Source organism: Epinephelus moara, chromosome 19, assembly GCF_006386435.1.
Source record: "Epinephelus moara isolate mb chromosome 19, YSFRI_EMoa_1.0, whole genome shotgun sequence".
NCBI lineage: Eukaryota > Metazoa > Chordata > Actinopteri > Perciformes > Serranidae > Epinephelus > Epinephelus moara.
In genome coordinates, this window is record NC_065524.1 from 10,929,644 (window position 1) to 10,949,240 (window position 19,597).

Consider the following 19,597-nt stretch of genomic DNA (forward strand, 5'->3'; position numbering starts at 1 on the left):
ATTTTCTGTAAGTATATTTCTAATTGATCACTTGGCTATGACTACAACATACCAATAATGTTGTGCCTATATATGCAGTACATTGTTCATTGTGATGTTGGCCATTTCCCTAATGATGACCTGGGAGGGTCCAAACATCACATACATTTTCACAAATTGTTTAGTTTTGCTTTGTGTATGGAAAATGTACGGAAATATTTGTGGGAGAATCAAAGGTTGCGTTGACCGAACCAATCTACAGTAACTTTAAGTAATTCAGTATTTTAGATGTTGCAATTAAGTAATTCACACACCAGTTTGTGGCATGTGCATATTAATTGGCTAATGTCTAGTCTTGTCTTTGGTCTCACGTGCACGACCTCGTTGTCTAGCTGGCTTAAGCCATCACACTGGTAGGCGATATACTATAGCTATATACCATTGCAAAATATCACAGCAGCTGAGTGTCTCTTTGAATGGTTGGTGTCTCTGTTCATCTTTTCACTTCATGCCCATAAATGCATAATCTATGAACGTTCTGTATATTTATTATTGGGAAATAAAGTGTTGAGAGAGAGAGTGAGAGAATCAAATGATGCTAAATACATATTATCATTAAAAAATCAAAATCAAAATGATGGGTAATAATAGATTATGACAGAATTTTTACAACCCTGTCCATTAAAATGAGGGACAACGAGAACGTCTAGCGCAACATCTGTTGAGTATCACAATAAAAAAAAAGAAAAAAATCAACTCTGGCTCTTGCTTACACATGACAACCAACACACAGAATTGGCAGAACTTATATGAATTAAATTCAGATTCATACATTGGCATGTTTCGTGTTCATTTGAGTCAGAGCCATCAGGATTTTCTTCAGGGGCTCACGGAGCTGCCATCTTTCCTCAGGAGTCTGTGTCAGGGGTAGACAGGTGTTCCAGTAATGCCTTGCAGCTGTGACACACAATGCTGGATTCTTAGCCTTCTCTGCATGGCTGTGAACAAGAGAAGATAGCAAGCACATTTACAGTAAAGTATTAAAAATGAAGAGTTTCAGAGAATTTAGAAAAATGTTTGTCGCTGCCCGAGGCATTAGTCAATACATACTGACTGTAAACATCACCTGACACTGCACAGAAGCGCCCTTAAAGCCTCTCTGTAAGTTTGCAGATCTCCAGTGGACTCATGGACTAAACTTAAACCCCTTAAACAAGCAGCGCTGCTCAGCATCTCATTCACAGCCGTCAGGCCATATCTAGGGATATGAGGAAATGTATTAGCTGTCAATCAATCAAACAACCAATATGTAAAACTGACATGCCCTAGAAAATCTGAAACTTTGCATATTTATTCAAACTTTGTGACTTCTTGCACAAATGGAAAGCAGTGCTCACTCATTTAAGTGCAATACTCTTCAATATGCACAAGATGTCACCTGCTACTCAGAGAACTTTGGAAGCAAATATCTCAACCATACCTAACACCTACATATAGAGCTTTCCATAACAAAGCACACACATTCAGATCAAGAGCATTCTCTCTTGCCTAATTTTTTAAGAATTAGAAAAAAAATAACATATTTTCTCGGGCTTTTGTGAAATTCTCTTTTTGTTTAAAGAAAATGTAATCAGCCAACTACACTTACAAAACACAGGGCATGGCGTTGAGGCTCTTTGCTGCTGCTTCTTCCAGCTGCAGAGCGCTCTTGGTGCAGCACAATACCAAGCTGTGGTCCTTGGCATAATGGCAGAAGGCAGCCAGCTGGCACCACACCTGCAACTCCACCACGGCGTCGGTCCAGCTGCATTCAGACGCCATGCTCACCAGCTTTAGGTGAGGAAAGAGAAGAGGGGAGGGGAGGAAAATGGAGGCGGTGAGGGAAAAGGAGAGGCGGAGGAGAAGTGGGGGTGTGGGAAAAGAGGGGAGGATTGAGTGAGAAAAAAGATGAGAGGAGAGAGGGTGCAAAAAGAGGAGAGGCAAGGAAGGAGGGAATGAAAACAAGTGATGGAAAACGCAGAGGAGGGGGGATTAAGTAACGCAAGCAGAGAATGGAGGAAATTGGGAGGCATTAGTAAAAAGGAAAAAAACAAAAATGGTGATGAAGGACAGGAAGAAAAAAGAGAAGGACAGAAATTAGGAAAGGATTGGCGAGGGAAAAGACAGGAGGCGGGAAGAAGAGGGTTCAGGTAAAAAAAAGTAAAGACAAGCATGAGAAAAAGGAAAAGAAGCAAAAGTGGGAGGCAATCAGGGATGGAGAGGAAGGTGGCAGAGATATCACGGGTGCAATGATGTACATAGAAAATGAAAGATTAGAAGGGAGAAGATTAAGATTAGGGACAAGTGAAAATGAAAAAGCAAAATGACAAAAAAGAAGAACAAGGAAAAAAGGAATGAATGATAAAAAACGGGAAAAGTGGATAGAATTCAAAAGAGGAGATGATGAGCAGAATGTAGGAGAGGAAGTAGTGAATGAAAATGGGACAAAAGGAAGGAGGAGAGCCAGGGAGAGATGGATGGATGAGAGATAGAGTGAAAGATGATATCGGTGAGGAAAAAGGCCGAAGGGCCAAAATGTCAGAGAAAGGGATTCTCCACAGATTTATGCAGCACATCTCATGTCAAGGAACTTTTTAGTTCTGACCAAAGCATGGTGATCAAGGCAGCTACAGTATTTTGAAGATATTGACACATGATGAGATGCAGAAGGGGTCTGAGGGCTCATGGGCCGTCTTGGCATCTGTTGTTACCATCTGGGCAACAGCTACTGTAGGAAAACATGAACAGAAAAGTACATACTGTCGAGAGACTGGGAACGGAGAACTCCATATGCCCTGGGTTCCTATTGCACTGGAGCATCTCCACTCCAACCAGCACGCGCGTCATCGCTGACACTTCCTCATTCTCACACTGCAATCGGGAAGGAAAACAATGTATACTGAGCAACGCAGTATACAGCAGTTCTTAAGTTTAATTATAGAAAAGACATATACATGTATTACTATTTGTTTATAAATTATAAATGGACCTGCAGTACTATCATACCATGTGTCCCAAATAGCGCAGAGATAACCTCGTCGATAATGTATGACTTGCTTTTGTGTGGAAAATGAGTTGATAAATGATTTATCGAGATTAGAGAATAAACCCCATTTATGTTAACACTGCATTCCTTAATTTGCACTGCGAGAAACAAGCCTCATTTAGCTGTGACTCAAAGCACATCAGGCTGAAGGGACTAATGTAGGGCAGGAAATTCTTGGCTGACAAATGGTCGCAGGATTATGGTGACTAATCAAACAGTCTGTTTAACTGACAAATTGTAATGAGCATTTTCCCCGCATTTCTGTCCCACTGTAAAGCCATACAATCGGGAAATATGACATGTGGAGATGATCACAGACCAGTGGACACAATGCTGTAATAGGGATAAGGCTGAAGTAACACCTACCGCATCAAGAAGATTAATAAAAATGTCACACATCATCAGCCTCTAATATTATAAGAACATTATAGAGGAACTGTGAGAAGACCATAATAGAGCATACATTATGAATGTGACATGATTGTGTTATGAAAATGAGCTATACAGTTGTCTCAACCTCCTTTCCATTTTACATATTCTGTAGTGCAATAAAAGGTTTTTTTTTTTATCTTAGACACAGTACACATACTGTACAAGATATCAGCCCCTGAAAGAAATAATCAAAAAGAACAAGAGAAAGACAAAAATAACTGCATAGGAAAACATACAAATAGTATAAATTTGCAATACTGAAGTTTGCTGGTGTGTTTGCCACTTCTTTTAAATCAATTTTGTTATTTTTTCATCACTGTTTGATGCACAACTATGTTCTAAAACTGCACATGCAGCGATACAGTGCATCTACTTAGCTTTTAACTATTTCTGCTTCTTTACTTTTCACATGACTCTTGCATAAAAATCCTGGTCTGTACAACATCAAACTTCTAAAATCATGTGGTGTATGGAATGTCAAGTGTAAAGCGACATTTTGCACGTAGGATACGGACTTCAAGGCTTCTTTGAAGAAGGAGGCGTTTGCATTAATCTCTGCATTCAGATCCACCTACACGTGTCAGATCTTTTTACACTTCAAGACTGTGCTGAATCCATCTTGAAGCCGGCTGACAACAGGCCATTAAGAGGCATGGTGTGCGGCTGAGAGTGCAGACCTGGCATAGCATAACTGAGCAGGAAAAGGCAGGGACAGGGATGGCATTAATTGGTAAGCCCAGTTTACATTTCACTCACTAGTATACTACATCACAACCTGGCTTTTTCATGTGTGAATAAGTAACTGACAGAGGGGATCCTGGGCGCATAATAGCCCAGCATCTCTATTATTACTACTGGATAAACAAGGTCAAACTAACAATTACAGTTTAACTGACTATTATTGCATACATTGAAAAAATATGTGCGTGTAAACAAATGCCTCTGGCACACCAGGCGTCTTCATCTGTGAAAAATTGACAGTCATTAGCAGAGAAAAGGTTGCCAGCCCCCGAAGCTGGTTGCACTAAATGTTTGCCAGTTCAAACTTAGTCGAGTTTACGAAGTAAAGTTTCACTGGATCAAAACACGTTGCATCATATAAACTACTTCTTATGTAGAAATTAGTTGTAACTCTAACTGCCAGATGTAACTGTTGTGTAGCTAAATGAACCAATTGACGAAACTAAGCTTGCTGAAATATCACCCATTGCTGAAATATCACTTATTTGGAGTGGAGAATAAATGAGGTAATATGCGGTATGGTCAACACATCTGACCTGAGACTTGATAAATTTAATAATAGTTTCCAGGGGATATGCAAGCTTGTGATGCTATTAACACATTACTTTACACTACACCATGAACTTAAAATAAATTCTGTTTCCCTGTGTTAAGTGAGCATTCATCTCTTGTTGCATGCCAACCATGTCAAAAAATCAGTATCTGAATATTTTTTAAATCAAAATCACTGTTGTTTCTCTTCCTGTAACACCAGGTAAAATGGTTTAAAATGGTGTTCACCTCATCCTGCACCCACGGGCATTTACAAAAGCTCATCCAATCGAATGAGATTTTGGACTAGCTAGCCACACCGGTCACATAAAACCACACTTCACCACTTGTAGGTTGTTGTACAGTAGCTAACAGAGTGATATTAAGAGAGACAGGAAGACATGTATGTGAGGATATCAGTGGGTAAAACATTTGTTTTCATTTCCAAAACAATATGGCTGAGATCTAATACATTCATCTTTCCCTTATCCTCCTCTTGATCTAACAGCTAGGAAGGTGTGTGAGGAGCCAACAGTCTACCCAGCAGCGGACTCCACTGTAGCTCCTTATCACAGTTAACTCTAAGACTGACCCGTTTTTAGGGGTCCAATCAAATGTAAATGATTTGATTTAAATGCCTCTTGTAACTGTACACTGCTCAAATAGTCTGTTTTGCTGGGAAATACATCACAGTGCAGAAGTAAAAACGCTCAAGCATCCATTTTACGGGGACTTTGAATCTTTCCTATGACATTTCTTCTTTTTAAAGATGCTACCTGATTAAGTAAATAAACAGTCTGAAACTACCTTGTAGTTACTAAGAACTTTGGAAGGACTTTACATTAAGATTTAGTAATGACTGATAAATATTTGGAGCAAATCAATCCTGGACAACAATGTCCTTTAAAATGCTAATTAGGACCAAAAAATTGATTAGTACCTAACACAAAGTACCATAGACATGTTTGTGATGACGCAAAGAATGATACCTCATCTTTGGTGTCCATCTTTGAGCCAATCTGCTGTTGCAGGAGCCTCTTGATCTGCACCCATGTGGCCACCACCTGTTTCCTTGCTGCGATTGGAACTGTCTCCCCTGGGATTTTGCAGGTGGAAATGCAAAGGGCATAGTCACACAGCTAGGAGGAAGGGTAGAAAATAACAATAAGCTTGCATTCCATCATCTAGAAGTACATGGTACCACTGAAATGATAAAAATCTAATTCTACGCTTGGTGCAGTATTGGCAGCCTGAGAAGCTCAATAAGTAGAACATAACATGAACATAGTCAGGATTATGCATAATCCTAAATTATCCTATCCTATCATAAAATCCTATATTAAAAATGTTAATATGGATCAAAGTGTCTATCAAATGCACTATGATACATATCTGCAAGACTCTGCAGATCCAGGACTTTCTCTAGCCCAAGGCCCTCTGCCAGCCTGTCAGCTGCAGACACGACAGACATACACTAAAGACTCAGAATTCAGTAAGACTTTGTTCAAGTCAGACACTGCATCTGACCCTGTTGTACTGTCGATTATTTATAAAAAATGTAGTGGAACGGATCATTTTTTATCTTTCCTTCAAAAAGGAAACAGACACGATGAAATTTAATTAATAATTCACTGATAAAGTGCCTTTCATCTGGAGTTAGAGCTGATATTCATGGTGGATCCTTTGAATAGAAAAGGAGTAAGGAAACTGGGTTTAATTGGCAACTGTGGCATAGTCAGAGAACAGAGACATCAGACTTCACTGTCATGGAAGCTACATGTGAATGTGTATGTATATGTGCGTGTGTGTCAAAGGATGAAGCAGATAACAAAATACCTGCTTCAACTTTTCACCTGTGCTGCTCTAACATCTGTCATGATATCATATCTCAGAGGAATCAATGCTTCCTGAGAGGCCTTGTAGATCTTAAATACAGATACATGTCTATGATCCTTTTTTGCCTTGAGTTCTAAGCCTCAGCTTATGCAAATAGGGTTCTGTCTTTGCATTCTTGTATGTTGATTTGCTGTTGAACCCTATAACCTTTTTGACATCATAATACTGTACCTACAGGCTGAAATACAGTTAATTCCAGAGATGGATGTATGAGAGGCTCACTTGCCAGCCCCATTTTATGGAGGATGACATGAAGTTTGATAGCTCCATAATAACATGGAAAAAAAGTTCTATGAGACAGGGCAGTATAAAACTGATGCTTCACAATTCATAAAATGAAGAGAGCCCATTTTGAAGGTTGAAAGCAAGATGTGATGGCTTAAAATGTCCAACAAATGGCCTGTGGACCAGGACCAGCAAAGAGGACAAAGCGTTCTTATCCAGCCCACTGGATAACTTTGCAATATCTATGCACTTGTGAAGGCTAAGTGGTGCCAAATTTCAGATGCAAGTTTAATTCTCTGAAAAATCAATAAATACATATTGTGGTCATATTTAAATGGGAACACCACCTAAATTGAGAATTCCAGTGTGTTATTTCCATGGCCTAAGAAAGTTTAATCAATATTGGTGAACATGAGCAGCTCTCTCTCAAAGTCAGAAACCAAAGAAGTAAGTCTCAAACTTGTGATGTTATCGAGTACAAGGTCTGAAACTGCCCCACAGATAATGAATAGAAGACTAATTTTGTGGACCCACAAAATGTTTCTTCTCTTTTTTATACTCAAATGAGCTTTATTCTATTGTAGTGTTCTCGGTTGTGAAACAGAAAATGTACCCATATGCTTAGAATGCTCCCCTTGGTGCTCTCACTCTGATCTAGAACATTTTTCTTAAATTTCTGTCGATGGACCAGCTCACTTTTTTGAATGGGGGCCAGATTATATAATGAGATAATATGTAGGATCCAGCTGCTTCTCACTTCATACGGGTTATTTAAAAGACTATCCAACATAAATGACACAAACTGTCTTATCTTTCAGAGAAAAAGTATTGAACTTTCCACCGCTCCTGAAAGCAGCAGCCCTAACATTCAACTAACTGCTTGTCACCGTCTGATAAAGAAAATAGTTCCACCTACATAGTTCCTACTTGGTGCATGTTTACAACCTGTATGACAGTCATGCCATCTTGAAGTGAACGGATAAAATGAAAGGTGGTCTTACTTGATTAAACAATATTGTGTAGTGGGCTGCATACATTATATTTGGGCAATGAGCCCCAGGCGGTTTATAATTGCTCCGCAGGCCACAATTGGCCCCCGGGCCTGAATTTGTCATCACAAATTTGAGTTCTACCACTTTAGCTGTTGGGGTTCAGAGAGAGATATCCATGTTTACTTATATTTTTGGACTGTCTTAAACCCTAGGATTTTCGTATGAATTTTGAAAATGGGAAGTTCTCCTTTAAAGATATTGAATATTGTGCAAAATATTGCTAATCAACAGCTTTAGTACAAAAGAATCTGACTTCTGTCTAAAAACAATATTGGTGGAAACCTATTACTATGGTACTGTCAATCCTTTCAATTTGGGTAATGGTTTGTAAAGCAGGGAATAACAAAGGGCCTGTGTGGCTGGCTTTTTTGTGCGACTGCTCTGAGCACTTCTAGTTGAGAATCTCTGAACTTTTCAGAAAGGTACTAGTGCCATCACAAATGCTCCCTTAGCTACTGTCTGTTTCAGGTCGTATATTATGTCTCACAACAAAGACAGAAAAGCCCACTTGTGGGAGCAGATCGGCCAGATGCTGAATGCTGCTGGTGAGTGTCATGCTTTTATCACTGTTCGTGTTGTTAGCTTGTTGTTAGCTGTGTCATTTATTTTGAAAAGCACTGGGAGCTCTTTTCATATGAGGCACTGGAATGAAGCTCTCTTCTTTTCTGGCAAAGAAAAATGCTAAATGGACACACACCTTTCACCTGTTTCTGCAATAGCTTTTTGTTTGGTGTGGTTATGTAAGCATCACTACACACGAGTGGAAATGAATGAAAAAAATGCACATGTAATGACAGTGAGTGGTAGACTGACTGATTGTGGAAAGATTGAGATATTGAATTGAACTTAAAAGACAATTCAGGCTGTTCATCATCTGTTTCGTAAATGGATGAACGGGGCAAGGGGAAAATTGGAGGTGATGTTATTTAAAGGTCATTGGTTTAAACTATATTTTGAAAAAAATAATTGTGGAATCTGAAAGTTTCAGACTTTGAAAGAGTTGACAGTGTGTAAACTGTTTCATACATATCTGTAAGAAAGATTAAAATTTCAGTTTCTGAACACACAAAGGTTCAGCAAACTCCATTCAGAGATTATACGCACACTCCTTTCAGAGTCTCAACACACTCCTTTCAGCTCTTTTCAGAGAGTCTAAAGCTTTGAATGCTGGAATTTCAGACATTGTTTTCACAATGGAAAGATCAGAAACTGAAAGAAACGTTTGAGCAGCTCAAAACACCCCAATCAGTCTGGGAGGGATTTAACTGAGGGTCAATCATGTTTGCTTCAACAAAATATAACCAGTCGACACAATTCCTACTAAACATGTTTTCCTTAAATTTTACTTTGTGATGTCCAGAAAAGCTGGTTTCTGAGATGTCTTGATTTCATGTTGCATAATATTTAGAGGTTTCTAAACCCTCTGTACCTCATCAGTCTTTCTCCAGGATTGATTATTTCTTATCTTCTACAGAGGTTTTGGACAGAATTAGTGACTGTGCAATTACCACTAGAGCCTCACCAGATAGTTGCCCTGTAAGTAGTTCTCTGTGTTTTTTTAATTTTTATGCAAATGTGACGACATAATTAATTGCTTTGCAAATGAATGAATGAAATGGCGTAGGGGGAAATGAATGGTGATGTAGGGAATTTTAATGTAACTGTATGGTAAGAGAGGGTGTTTTGATGCAAATGTATAGTGATGTGTGCAGCTTTTATGCAAATGTACTGTGACATAGAGAGTTTGTATCCAACATTTAATACTTGATTTTATAAAAATATATGGCGTCAGAGAGAATTTTATGCAAAAATATGTTGATATAAGGTTTTATGCACATGTTTGTGACACAGACACAGGAATTGGTGTAGGTGGTGATTCACTTCTGCTACTGCCAACAAGGCAGGTTTGTTTAAAAGAGCATTTTATGTGACTGAAGAATCCAATAATGCAAGTGAAACTAAACAAAAGCAGCCGCCCATTGTCCACATACATCCCTCTCCTACACACACACACACACACACACACACACAGACATACCTCTGATGCCTTGCGGACATCCTGAAGGGCAACAGGGTCTAAGAAAACCCCATGGACACTGGCAGCCTTCTCCATCCCCTTCTCAGGTCTGTTTTTGCCCTTGTCTTCTGGCGTGGTTGGCCTGACGCTGTCTGGTCCACACAGAGGCTGGATCAACCCCCGGGCCACGGCATCACACAGCAGCACAAATAGAGCCCGATTCCTGAGAAATGCAAAACAAAGAATGCACCAAACTGACATTATCTGGAAAAACAAGGACTGAAAGTTGGGCTTGAAGGCCAAACATCTTTGCTTTTATAGTTTAGTTCTTCCTGAAAGTAAAAACCCTCAGCACAGATTTGGACGGCAAAATGTATGTTTCCTTTGCTACATCATTTCAGGGGGATATCACTAAATCCCAACATACACGTAATTATTTCGATGCCCGAGGACAGTTTGGTCTGTTTTCATGAACACTCACTGCTTCTTTCCATAGCCAGGAATAAGAGCAGAGCATAAGCCATTTTTCTGTAAGTGAGCTACAGTGCCACAGAGAATAAATTAACAAACATTTTTCACAAGTCAACTTTGACCGTGTCTAAAATGATTTTCTGAGGACAAGTGTATATATTGCTGTTATCAGCTGAAAATGAAATCGTTTTCAAGTTTCACCTGAACTGAAAGACTATGTTTGCATTGTAGTCCACTGAGGGTTGAGTAAATGACTGCTGGGCTGATGAAATGCTTTCAAAACTCATAGAGTAATTTAAAAAATGCACAGTCATCAGTCTAAAAACAGCATATGTCACGCTTCTTGAAATGTTGACATTTTGTGAATGAATTTTTATCAAACATATTACTGTATTATATCATGGTTCAGCCCTGCTTACAAATTCACACTGATGTATGATAAAGTTCACATCATCAGCCACTGCACATTTGTCTTTTATGCATGGAGCAGCTTGGCTCTTTATTAGTCGAGGAACAAATTCATATTTCCAGGAACTCTAGGCCCAACATGCAAACTGTTCTGTCTAACAGGTATATACTATACCCTGTAAGAACAACTGATACTAGTTTATGGTCCCAGCCTACCCAGTGAACTCTGTCTTCTGGATCATCGCCACCAGACTCTGGAAGGTGGGAAGCAGGCGTTGGTACTCCCCAGCTGCCAACAAGTGGCTACTGTAGTTCCACAAGTAAATGGCTGCATTTGCTATCACCCACGGCTCCCTGATCTCTGCTCCAAGCTCCGCTGCCCGCAAAAAGTTGGAGGTGGCGTAGGAAGACAGAGCCTGAATCCAGTCCCTGGGTGAAAGAGGTAGAGAGGTACAGTAGAGAGTTTAAAAGAAGTGAGAAAGTCATGTTTGTGTGTGAAAGAGAAAGTGGGTATATGGCCACATTGTGTTGGCTCAAGTGAGCAATTAAACTAAAGGTGAAAAGGTCAATGAATTCTGAAAAAGTTGCTTTTTTTTAAACTTACAATGCGCAGGATTTTTACATGAATAATCCCATTTGCTGACTTTTTTTCAGCATGATGCACAGGGGAGGGTGGAACCCCACCTGGACAATGTCAAACAAGTTTTATCTAATGAGGCGTTCAACACCAATTTGTTTGAGCACCTGGATGCACAGCGATAGCTCTCAGCCCGCATTATGTTACAATGTGCTAGAAGTAAACTCCAGGCCAATTTCAGGGACAGCGTAGCAGTGCACTAATGTGATATGTCAGGTCTTTACAACTCAATAAAGATTATAGGCTGTTAAGACTAAGTTTGATCCTGGAGCTTTGGTGTGTGTTTATCCACAACATCTTGGTCTCACTGATGATGTCTGAAGCCTTGTTTAAACTGTGTAATTGGTGTTGGAATGGTTTCAGATCTGTTGTGCAGTTTTGGTTTCAGAGATAAGGAAACACACGATCTTTTATGTGATGGGTCTGTATAGTTAAACAGCTTGTTTCATTTCCTGTCTGTCATCACCTCTGATGAGTTATGCTAACATATTCACATTAAAAGACTGCTCACTATCCAGTCAAAGGATCCACTGACACCAAAGTACAAAAAATGTCTCTGTATACACTCACCTTTTACGACCACACTAACAAAGACTATGATACAGTTAACAATGCACACAGAGATACAAGTTAATGACTATTTATTTATCTACGTGAACATTGGGTTTAAAAGTTTTTTGGGACCCACACATTTTTTTATAATTAAATTAAAGGTCAAGTGTCTAGGATTTAATGGTATCTGGTGGCAAGGTTGCAGAACTGAAACTTCTCCCACGTGCAAAGTTTGTAGGAGAACGAAGGTGGCTGATGCGAAAATGCGTATGACCCTATCTAAAGCCAGCGTTCTGGACTCCTGAAAAAAGGAACAGGGCCTGCTCCATATCAAGGTATAAACGGCTCATTCTAAGGAAACTAAAATACAACAACTATTATTTTCAGGTGATTTTAGACTAACAAAAAAATAGTGATGTTATTATATATCATTTCTACTAATAGATGCCCCTAAATCCTACACTCTGGCCCTCTAAGTCATGATTGTATCAATACTACTTGTTATCTAATATTAATGTAGGATAACAAAGGAAAAAAAAAATTACAAACAAAGATTGTAGTAAATGTGGTCAACTGAAACTGCTTAGACTATGTTTTATCAGAATGTTCTACTAAGGTTTTATATCACTGCTTAAACTGTAGATATTAATAATTACAAATAAAGCATAAAATTAAAGTTCTTTGATATGGTCATGGTACGACCATAATGCAGTACAATGTAAAAGCATTTAATGTTACAAATTTGGATTTAGAGTGAATGAAAAATGTGTAAACTCTGTAATATGTAAATAATGAAGCAGAAACATAGCCAAAGGCAAATGTACTGATGATAACGATTAATCGATGATCAATCAATTGGTTGTTCAGAATGTGATCGAACATGTGAAATTTAATCAATCAAATAAAACTCTGATTCTGGAGGGGTTGGTGGCTTAGTGGATGGCGCCCCATGTACAGGGCTGTTGCCACAGCGGCCCGGGTTCGACTCCAGCCCATGGCCCTTTGCTGCATGTCATTCCCTCTCTCTCTCACTCCCCCTCATGCTTAGCTTTCCTATCAATTAAAGGCAAAAATGCCCCAAAAAATATCTTGTAAAAAACCCCAAAAACCTCTGATTCTGAAATATTAACAATGTGTAGTCTCCTATTACATTCTAGTTACTCATAGAATGGTGTATTTTGAAAGCATGTTTTAATAACTAGCATTGGTACACAACGGGTGCAAACAATTTTTAAGACTCAATTTCATACACTGGACTGGACAGACATTCACCTCAATGGCCCCGGTTTTTGATGTTTGTACACTATGTTGTTATGTTTTCTCTTATATGGTATTTTTTTTTTCTCCTTTTGTCCTCAGTGATTTAATGTATTTACTATCACGTTTTTCTGCTTTTCCTTTCTTCTAACATTTTTACTACTCTGTAAGATCAACCTGCCAAGGGACTACGGATGAAAATTAGCCTGGGGCTATAAGCCGGCATATTTACATGCAAATGTTCATTAATGTGCACTGTCCCTTCTAACTTAAATAAATAAATAAACAAACAAGGCGGCCATCTTGGGGGTTTGGAAGCGTAGCGCAGCCGCATCACTGGAAAATGAAGCGGGCAGAGCAAAGCATTACTTAGTTATATTGAATTTGTTTCATGTGTCTAGGCCTCTTAATCTTTATGTGTTTCAGAGGCTATACAAGGCTGTGAGAGAATATGCAATATGTTGCCGTGAGCTTTAACTGAGGAAAAAACAAATTTGGTATTGTCTGGTAATAGCTATGTCCTTTTTTTTTAATTCGTAGTAGTCGATAAATTGATTGTTGCTGTTACCAATAATCAAGTAAGGAAACTGTGTACAATTTGCAACCCTTGACGAAAGACATACAACTGAGACAAAACATTCTAGTTTTATGACGCTAACATGTCTGCGTGGATGTTTACCTGTAAACAACCCAGTGTGGATCCTCTTCAGACACACACAGCTTACTTTCCACTGCAGGGACAGCAGGGCTGTTAAGCTGCACCCCATCGATTAGCAGCTTTTGGACGGTGGCCTGAGCAAGACAGAGTACATTCATTTCTCAGCTTCAAAAGATAATATCAACATTGACTTCCTGTTCTGATAACTTCATAATAAAAGGAGAAGAGAAGACCTCACGCCATAGGAATGACAGTCTCTCTAGAGCCGTAAAAGCTCAGCTGTGATAGATCAAAGAAAAAGAAGCGACTGGTGAGCATTTTACTCCAGTGGCGGACATCTCAGGTAAGACAAGAGGAACCTGTCTTCATCATCAGACTGAGACGTAGGTATCTTTTAAATTAATGAATTATGACCCAATTTAAAAAAAAGAATACCCGTGTGTCATGGAACAAAGAGAGAGAACATGAGAGAAGCAAGCACAGAGGCTACATTGCGAGTCAGTTTTGACAAGGTCATGTAAGTTGCTATGGATAGTTGTCTCCATTTTCTTCAAAGTGCTGTCAAGTTAACATCTCTATGGACTTAATAAAGACTTCAAGCTGCAGGCTTGATGGGGAGGTGGATTACACAATAAGACAAGCTCATAAGACGAGCACAACAATCTCTGACTCCAACCAATCAACACCTACCTCACAGGCTTGTTAAAATCCCATAATGCATGTTTACTACTCCGAGTAGTCTTTGTTCCTCATCTCATATTTCAAAAGTAGGGCTCAAGATGAAAAAAAATCAAATATTCCTATGATCTAAGATAGTTAAAGTAGTTTTTGTGAATGCGAACACCTCAGTACAAAAACATCTGCACCCGAAGAAGCTTGAAATAAAATGCTGGTAGATCAGAAAATGCAATAGATCGTGAGTAGACTTTACACTGCTCTTGGTAAATTATGCACATTAGCATCAATAACTGAAAAGGGATATAAGAAAAGTCAGACAGCTTGAAGTTTTTGTGTCTGATCTGTAGATTTAAATTGATAAATTGAGTGTAACTCTCTGTTGTTATCAAAACCAGTAACTGTGCTTCTTAAGATCCACCAGTCACCAGTCAGTATGTGGCATCATGCCCCCTTGGTTCTAATTTCAAAATTTCCAAACCTCATTTTTCATACTATTTATGGTCATTTTTTCTCAGCAATAGCCATTCAGTGTATTCAGATTAAATCATTACCTTTCTATATGGTAGTTTTCATTGTTAGTGGCAGGGTCCGCCATTCCAACACTGGATTCAAATTACCTCCACAGGAAACCATGCATGCATGTAATCCAGTGTGATTACATGTCATTAATAAGGTTCAAGGTTCACTCTGTGTACACTGTACCATGGCTGTAAAAAGTTACTATTAATGCACAGGAAACATCCTACTGCTGCTGCTTCACATTATTAAGTTTTCCACTAGCAAAACACAGGGCAGCTTTTACTGTGAAGAACTTGCTTACCTACTCCTCTTCATCCCCTAGGGGACATAAAGCTCCAATGAGCTCTTATCATTGCATTTGGTTCTTGGCAGCATGTGTCTGCCTCTCCCCATGACAGTTTCTTCTATTCCAGCTGCATTGTCACAGTTTTGCACCAGGTGCTTTTGGGCCTCCCAGGTTTTCTTTTGCCTGTTGGTGTCCATTTTAAGGCGACATGATCTGGCCCTGTTGCATTCTCAGTACGTGACCTAGCCATCTCAAACGTCTGTGTGTGATTTCCTTGATGATGCTCAGGGTACCTGTTTCTTGTACAGTTGAAGGCTGGAGATTTTGTTTCATCTGAGGCATCCGTTTTGAAAGACTTCCACTCTCCTCATGTATGTTTTAACCACTTGCCAACTCTCTCAACTGTACAGCAGAACAGACCTGACATTGCTCATATACAAGAACATCTTTGTTTTAACGTTGTATTGCAAAACACTATGCATGGAATACATAGAAGGGTGATTCCTCACCAGTTGTCACAGTTCGTGGTGTCGCCTTTCTTGGGGATTTTAAAGATAAGACCTTGGGACCAGTCTTCAGGGATGGTGTCACTGCTCTAGATGTTTTGGAAGAGATCTGTCAGCACACGTGTTGATGTGTTAATGTCAGCCTTTCGGCATCTCAGCATGGATAGCGTCTGTGCCACATGTCTTGCCACCCTTTAGGGTTAGGATGGCAGTTCTGAGTTCAGAACCCCCCTCAGAGTAAGAAGGGTTTATCTTGACTTCCAGGATATCGCCTTTTGTTGTGATTTTGGCAGGTTGTTCTGATTCAGAGAGGTTGAGCACTTCCTGGAAATGTTGAACCCATCTGGCTGCCTGCTCATGCTCTTCTGTACAGATAGTGCCATTTTTGTCCCTAAAGTGGGTAGTTTGGCTTGTACATTTGCCACAGAGTCGCTTTGTGATCTAATACACAGTGCCCAAATTTCCATAGGCTGCAGCCTTCTCAGCTTCACTTGCCTGGTTTTCAACAAAGACCCTCTAGTCTCTCCTGGTACTCTTCTTCACCACTCTGTCCTTGGTTTTATAAGACGTTTTGGCATTTTTGAGGAGTCGCTGAGACTTGGTATTCAGTATTTTTGCCTTCAGCTGTTTCCTCTCTTTAGTTTCCTTCCAAGTGTTAGCTGATATCCATTCTTTGGCCCCTTTTTGTTTGAAGCCCAGGACTTTTCCTGCTGTTTCAGACTATACAGTATTGATAACATTCCATTTACTGTTGGTATATGGTTAATGGTAGATTCTTCTTTCATTTCAGAGGCAGCATTTAGTGTGCTAAAGCAGTTTCTAAGTTCTAACACAAATCCTTGTTTTCCTTTGGGTACTTAGTTTAGCAATGTTCAGTTTCTTCTGTCGCTTGCCTTGTGGGACTTCTTTAGCCTGAGCTTAATTGTTGCAGCGATTAGGTAGTGGTCACTATAGGCATCTGCAACCTGGTATCAAGATCAAGATCAAGATGCTTTATTGTCACAAGATAATGTACAAGTACATACACTGTGAAAAACTTATGTTGGGTCTTTGCTCCGTGGCTCCGTTGGTATAGTCCAACATCTTATACTGACCTACGACAATGATAATGTACTCTATTTGGTTGAACGTCCTACCATCAGGTGACTTCCACGTGAGCTTTTGAATTGAAAGATGGTTCCGCCAATGACCGGGTTGTTTTTCCTGCAGCATTAAAAACAATACATTCACCATTGTTGTTTCTTTCTACACATCCGGGTATTCTCATGACCTGAATGGAGGATAATAGATCCATCATGCAGCACTTGGCGTCCGGAGAAGTCCAGTGACTTTCACTTATACCCAAGATGTCCATGTGGTATCTCTTCATTTCACTGAGGACTTGTGCTGTCTTGGTGGTCTTGTATATATTTTGAGCAATCCATGTGTGTGCTGACTTTCATGTGGCGTGGCTCCTCACCTGAATAGGGGCCGCAGACCCACCCCATCCATCACAATGATCATTCATTGGTTGCCTTATAAATATATTCAGCAGTTGGTTTTCAGACAAAGTAGCTACTCAATGAGTGTTTGCTACAATATCATACTGCTTTTACCATGGCAGCCAAAGGTGTCACCAAATCAACCAGGACAAAAACCCTTAAGGGTTACAACATTATCCAACCATGGAACAACACAGGAAAAAAATGATGTTACAGACAAAAGTCTGTATGGGAGGCTTGAATTAGTAAGCACGCACCTCAGCACTGATGAAGCAGATTTCAGCTAAAAGGCGCAGCAAGTCCCTCACACAGGCACGGCTTCTACTGCAACCATGAAGACATTCTGCACAGTTTCCCTCTTCTGAGCAGGTACATTCTGGATCAAATTGAACAAATATGTGATGTGACTTCTCAAAATGAAATCAATCCTGTCCTTCTTGGATTTATAATGAATACAACTGCAACTACTTCCTGTCCATCATTCTAAAATTAGAGAAATATTTTTGTTATTTTACCGTCAGTCTGAGGATCATTCATCATCTTACCGTCAGTCTTGGAGATCTTCCATCTCCCGTCATCATAAAGCAAACAGAATCGACAAGCAGCTCGGCACACATCCCAAATTTCCTGTTTCCTGGCTGTCTTAACCAGTGTTGCCCACAGCTTCACCCTGGAGCAGCCAAGAAATACAGAACACTTAGAGATGATTCCTTTTTCGGAGGTGAAGGTCAGGGCAACAGCACGGCAGCACACTGTGCATGATCTAAGGTTGTTTGTTCGCAGGGTCGTGAATAATACACTTTTCCTTTGGGGAATATTCAAGTCTCTGCTCTCTCCTGACCATTAAACGGGCAATTTCTGATGTACACACTTTTTACTGTAATGATATTGGCAGACAAGGGAACTCAGCTCTGCACTATGAATAAGGAGATATAATAGAAGGTTGTAGACTCCTTTATTCACACAATAACTTTAACTGTAGAGAGGACAAATAGATCAAACATTCATTAGTATGTAATGTTCAATAACAGCAAGCAGTGATAAATCCAACAAGGCATAAAAGGCTGATTATATCAGGTTGCTGATTATATAGGCAATTTTCCAACTGGATTTCTGGGAGACCTGACAGCTAATAACAATTACTAAGAAAACTTCACACTGGCAAGAAGACAGGCTTTCATTTTTTATTCATACACATATAATCCTAAGTAATACATGTAAATGTACACACACACACACACACACACACACACACACACACACCTTTCTGTGTTGACTGTGTCATCTCCTTGTCTGGCCAGGTGTCCCTCCACCTTCCGTACAGATGTAGAATGATGCTGAGCCTTAGCAGAGAGCTGAGCCACTGGTCCACATCCAAGACTGCCTACGGGAACTAGACAATTGTTGGAGGACTGAATACATAAGTTGATCTTTATTAATGCTATTGGAGCAGCTTCTGCATTTTCTCTGAATAATGAATCAATACAATTTTCCAGCTAGTATAACAAAATCTCCAGTCATTCTGTTACACAACCCCTTAGGTCTAAATAATTGTCTACAATTCGTAAAACACGGAATAAATTCAAACTAATATACATAGTGAGAATCCTTGGGAGTTACAAAATTATCCTGATTATGCCATTTCCATGTACGCAAAGAGACAAGACTAAAGGACTACAAGAGTAAATGACCCATTTCCAACACTACCAACTCCGTCAAACAAGGATGTCACCGACTACAACACGATCAGATTAGACATGTAAGACCAAAACACATAAAACAAAACAAAAAGAAAAAAGCATGTAATAGATTTTTATTCAGACCCCTCTGCAGCAGCAGGGGCATTCAGGCATTTGTTTGATGGACTGAATTATAAATAGAGGTCAGTGACTTTGACTGGAGTGTTTTAAAGAAATAAAATGCTCCAGTTCCTGTGTGCTCACCCTGAGGATACAGACACACACATTCTCATGCACACACCTCTTGTTGATGAACATCTGAGGGATAATACAAAGTTGTGGCAAAAATACATGCCACAATTAATTAAACCTGCTAGTCTCAAGGGATACTTGGTGTGCGGGCTTTGAAGCTCCAAACACAATGGTTAAGTGGTGTCATCTTGGGGATGCTTGAGGTTTATAGACAAAAACAAGAGGTGTCTCTAAGGACCAAAGTTTTTAACCCAT

General features: G+C 39.6%; 1 protein-coding gene across 1 annotated transcript in view; it reads right to left on the reverse strand.

The window, feature by feature from the left end:
* The window catches only part of LOC126406622 (cilia- and flagella-associated protein 46), an 80,003-nt gene that overhangs the window by 47,272 nt on the left and 13,134 nt on the right, over positions 1-19,597 (reverse strand). The window contains exons 14-24 of the mRNA XM_050071034.1: positions 18,675-18,804; positions 17,957-18,081; positions 17,669-17,787; positions 13,963-14,075; positions 11,054-11,266; positions 9,980-10,181; positions 5,758-5,907; positions 2,779-2,889; positions 1,628-1,809; positions 1,106-1,237; positions 812-977 (exon numbers count right to left, since the gene is read on the reverse strand). Coding sequence (XP_049926991.1) covers positions 812-977; positions 1,106-1,237; positions 1,628-1,809; positions 2,779-2,889; positions 5,758-5,907; positions 9,980-10,181; positions 11,054-11,266; positions 13,963-14,075; positions 17,669-17,787; positions 17,957-18,081; positions 18,675-18,804 — 1,643 coding nt within the window. The remainder of the gene's footprint in view (positions 1-811; positions 978-1,105; positions 1,238-1,627; positions 1,810-2,778; positions 2,890-5,757; positions 5,908-9,979; positions 10,182-11,053; positions 11,267-13,962; positions 14,076-17,668; positions 17,788-17,956; positions 18,082-18,674; positions 18,805-19,597) is intronic.